General features: G+C 40.0%; 1 protein-coding gene across 4 annotated transcripts in view; it reads right to left on the bottom strand.

Annotated features, from left to right (window-relative positions):
• LOC138009450 (probable serine/threonine-protein kinase qkgA) overlaps positions 1-5000 on the bottom strand; it is a 204149-nt gene that overhangs the window by 187125 nt on the left and 12024 nt on the right. For all 4 annotated transcript variants that reach the window (XM_068856468.1, XM_068856469.1, XM_068856470.1 and 1 more), the window contains exons 4-5: positions 4574-4600; positions 3249-3287 (exon numbers count right to left, since the gene is read on the bottom strand). In XM_068856468.1, coding sequence (XP_068712569.1) covers positions 3249-3287; positions 4574-4600 — 66 coding nt within the window. The remainder of the gene's footprint in view (positions 1-3248; positions 3288-4573; positions 4601-5000) is intronic.

Here is a 5000-nt window from a genome sequence, read left to right as displayed (position 1 = left end):
ACAATTACAAGCTTGCTACTTGATCATTCACAACCTTCCCCCGTCTGCTTTTCAACATGACATTCCTCGATTGGTTAAAATTGTGTGTAACACTTTCTCCGCCAAAAAAAAAAGGAATGTATTTCCCAGAGGAAATAAATGCATGGATTTATGCTGGGTGTGACAGGCTTAGTTATTTATTTGCCATGATGCAGTTGGGGCATTCCTGTCATCTGGGAATTTCTGTAGATCTTATCCAGTGCAGAAACTAGGCGTAGGGCCTCTTTCACTGACTAATTCAAGACAGTTAAGATTATTTTCCCCTCCCCCCTCCCTATTCTAGGGAGCTTAAGCACGCGCGTTTTTGAGACGCGGACGGCAACCGGAAGAGGACATTTCTCCAGTAAGGACAGTGGTGTCTCCCAGATTTTTATACGAATTGTCTCTAATGGAGAAAAGATACTTGGCAACGTAAATGTGGTTGTGTGAAGACAAGTTAAAAGGGAAAACACTTCACTTCCGGTTGCCGTCCGCGTCTCAAAAACGCGCGTGCTTAAGCTCCCTATTTTCTTGTGGATGGCGGGTGTGCCCTCACCTTTGCTGGGATCATATCTTTTATTTTTATATATTTCTAAGGTTGCCTTGCTGATTTTAAATAAACGGTCTAACCCAACAGGGCTTGGCCAAAATATCCCAAACATATGTGGTACTATTTGTGTCCCAGCAAACAGAGCTCGCACAAAAGCAACGTACGCGTTGCCAACAATATAAGTCTTATAAATGAAGCATGAAGCATCAAAATCCTGCATTGACTGCAAACTTTATGAATCATGCAATATGTGCTGACAGTGCACGGAGATACTCTCAAGGACCCTGTGACTTATAAAGGCTAACGAGTTCTGTTAATTTGGGCCACCAATTTACGATTTTACTGACTAAATTACATGCAAATAGGAGCAGATCAGTTTTTTTTTCTTAATGATGCTATGTTTATGCTATCTTTGACCCCAACCATGTCGTTGTGAAACAAGAGCAAGAGAAATTCAAAATAAAGGAGATAGATGAGGACTATTCATAACCGAAAAAAATGTCGTGTAAACGATAATTCCTTGAAGAAATCAGGATGCTGACGAACACAGGAGTAACGGCCAAATGAGTCTTTGTTGGGGACTCTTTATTTGGATAATGCATACAACAAAGTATTAGCCATTGTTTGTGTATTTTTGTATTGTGGTAGGATACAACCCCGTTCCCAGGGTCTCTCTTCTCTACCTCTATTGTCGTTAAGAAAAAGACCCTGGTTCACGTGGCACTCGTCGACAAACATTTTCTCACTGGGCCGGGGTAGAGTTTTCGTTATATTTTGATACCGCAACTGGGCGAAAGCGTATTCGTTTGAAAAGGCATTTTTTAAATAAGCAATCTTTATCTTACAATATAAGTATCAAAAAGGTCAAAAGAGCTGATGTTATATTCTCACAGAACATGAATTCCCACAAAAGCGGTCAACCTAAAAGCAAGAACATTTGTGACCGACAAGACAACTTCAATGTCGAGAGGCAATTGACGTTCACAAAAATTGATTTCGTTAGTAGCTAAAGTTGCTTCTCCAGAACATACACTAACATAAAAGAACACACCAAACACTACGTTTGCTTGATAACCTGTATCTTCTATTCTACCGAGGCTAAAAATACATGATACACGCTATTAAAGCGCTGTGCACGTGCAGTGGCAAGAATATTTATCTTAACGACATCGACAATTTACACGAAGTTGCTGAAATATAAATATCGTAAGTCAAAACTGTCTACTCGCTGTACAACATTGCGACTTTAGGAATCACGTTCTTTAACATTCGAAAGACAAACGAAAGTCAAAAACCAAAAGAAAATACCTGCACATGTTAATACAGTTTGATTTGATGATTTGAGGTCGATACAGTGAGTTGCCCAGTTTCCGGCCGGTACCAGTTTCCGGCCAAAAAAAGGTAAATTCGGTTATTTTCGATGGGATTTTAACTCTTCGTCCACCGAAGCGATCCGTTGTAAAAAAACGAACATCTCCGCTATCAACTGATGGTTTAGGCGGGCTTTTTGGTTGAGAAACGAGGGAACAAGAACGGATTTTGTTCAGGTGAGTAAAATCTTACCGGCTAATTTTTGGCCTTTTCACTGCACAGCGAAGCTACCGTACGTAAATAAATAACTCGTTTAATAGGAAATAGTTCACGGAGCTTGATAATTTTTTGAAAGAATTTACATTGAAGATGGAAGTAATTAAGGGACCTGTCATCATAAGCTAGAACTTAGCTGTTTGCGAATGTCAGAAGTCTAAATCCTAGCTAAGATTTTCGCATACTACCCCAGTTTCCGGACACTGATCTCCACTCACAGATAGATTGTTTAAAACTTATTTGAATTAATGAAATTTTATAACTTACTACTCGAGAAATTAATGAAATGTACATAGCTTAAGCAAGCATGGCGTAATGAGGTACATATTAACACAGATGTGCTATGTTAATTGCCCGTGCCTCTTCCCAGAGAATATCGTGGGGGCTTTGTCAAGGTTATACCCTACCCATAGTTAGCAGCTATCTATGCCCTACCATACACCCCTAAGTAACCATTTTGCTCTAATCCCATAACGTACAGTCGCTAAGCCACATCGAGATAGCCTTGGAAGTCCGTTTAGTCGAGCGGATTGAATGAAATTTCTGCTTTCTACTGATGGCCGGAAACTGGGCAACTTACTAGTTTTGCAAAAAATGGTATAATTTCTTTAGTACTTGAGATGGGCAGCCGATTTCTTTAAAATTGTCGCAAACTTTTAGCATTCTTCGTTGATCCGGACCTTCACACGAGTGAAATCTTGAATGACGTCGACGCGAGTATATTTCTGTGGCGTCCGATCGATTTCACCACAACCTTTTGCCTTTCACGTCTAATTCCATATGTGTAGTACATAAACTACTGCGGTCAAAGGTTTTGTCGACGGTCATCTGGTTACAAAATCAATTGCAATGTCGACAAAGCCTACTGCTACCCATCCCCTAACACACATTTGGTGAACCTCTCAGATTCTGGAAGACACGTGACCAACGTGAATCAGGGTCTTTTCTCAACGACAATGGAGGCAGAGAAGATAGACCCTGGGAACGAGGTTGGGTAGGATATTGTTCCCGGGAAGGATATTTTTTGCTCCCCTTGTTTCGCATTATTTGCAGTGTGTCTTCTAAAGTAATGGCCTAATTACTGCAATATTACCTTTCCAGCTCTTTTCCCACGCGTCATTTGAAACAAAAACTGAAAATATAAAAAAAAAAAAACCTACATTCAAGTACTTTCAACCCATACTTTTCTATTTTCCTTTGACCAAGGTTAACGCTCAAAACACAGCTATAAAACCACTTTTGGGCATTCACATCGCCAGCATTCAGTATCAACTCAGCTGATTCCATGAAATAGAGAAGTGATCCTCGCACTTAGCTGAACAATTAAAGCAATTGTCTCTTATAGACACCTGAAAATTTCAGGTGGCTCCAACGGGATTCAAACCCATGACCTCTGCGATGCTGGTGCAATGCTCAAATAACTAAGCTATGAAGCCACACAGTTGGGAGCGGGTCAATTTGTCGGGATCAATTGTTCCCGTAAAGGACTGGATAAACGAAAGAAATGTATATTTTGTCCAGAGAAGTGCAAGGGTCACTTCTCCATTTCGTCTATAAACCGCACTTCAAAATACATTACCTGTTTTTTTAGCTTTCTTACGATTGAAATAAAAAATATATGTATGTTACTGATTACTCTTGATTGATCTTATTAAACTAATATTTCATTAAAGAATTTTGAGAATAACTGAAAGAGGGGTTGGCTTATTGGTGGCGTAAAATACGTTTCCAAAAATACAGACAAACTGTGATCAATTTTTAACATTTTGCGAATCAGTTTTCAACTTTCTCGTCTCTAAAGACTTTCCTGGAAAGTCACGATAAATCAATACAACCATAGCCTTACTGAATATTTGAGAAAAAAACGTTGGAGGCAAATTTATCAAAACTTAAAGTGGTTCAGCGTTGTCTGTACTCTTATCGGAAACGATATTCGTCATCATGCACAGTGGTCAAAATGTTGTGGACTCACGAGGACCAGCCGAGTGAGGCCACAACAACATTTGTAGCTCATGTATTTTGAAGTCCAACAACATTTGTAGCTCATCTTTCCTCTACTACACCAACATATTAGCCGTTTTCACAAAAGAGACGAGAAACCACAACCTTTTGCCTTTCACATCTAATTCCTTATATGTAGTACATAAACTACTGGTTTTGTCGATGGTCATCTGGCTACAAAATCAATGGCAATGTCGACAAAGCCTGCTGCCACCCATCCCCTAACACACATTTGGTGAACCTCCCAGATTGTGGAAGACACGTGACCAACGTGAACCTGGGTCTTTTCTCAACGACAATGGAGGCAGAGAAGAGAGACCCTGGCAACGAGGTTGGGTAGGATATTTTTTGCTCCCCTTGTTTCGCATTATTTGCAGTGTGTCTTCTAAAGTAATAGCCTAATTACTGTAATCTTACCTTTCAACCACGGATCCCTCTTTTCATCTGAAAAAATGAAAATAGAAAAACTTACGTTCAAGTACTTTTAACCCATACTTTTCTACTTTCCCTTGACTAAGGTTAACGTTCAAAACACAGCTATAAAACCACTTTCAGGCATTCACATCGCCAGCCTTCAGTATCAACTCAGCTGATTCCATGAAATAGAGAAGTGATCCTCGCACTTAGCTGAACAATTGAAGCAATTGTCTCTTTTAGACACCTGAAAATTTCAGGTGGCTCCAACGGGATTCAAACCCATGACCTCTGCGATGCTGGTGCAATGCTCAAATAACTAAGCTATGAAGCCACACAGTTGGGAGCGGGTCAATTTGTCGGGATCAATTGTTCCCGTAAAGGACTGGATAAACGAAAGAAATGTATATTTCGTCCAGAGAAGTGCAAG

This window comes from Montipora foliosa, chromosome 7, assembly GCF_036669935.1.
Source record: "Montipora foliosa isolate CH-2021 chromosome 7, ASM3666993v2, whole genome shotgun sequence".
Lineage (NCBI taxonomy): Eukaryota > Metazoa > Cnidaria > Anthozoa > Scleractinia > Acroporidae > Montipora > Montipora foliosa.
This window is presented reverse-complemented; position numbering and strand designations above follow the sequence as displayed.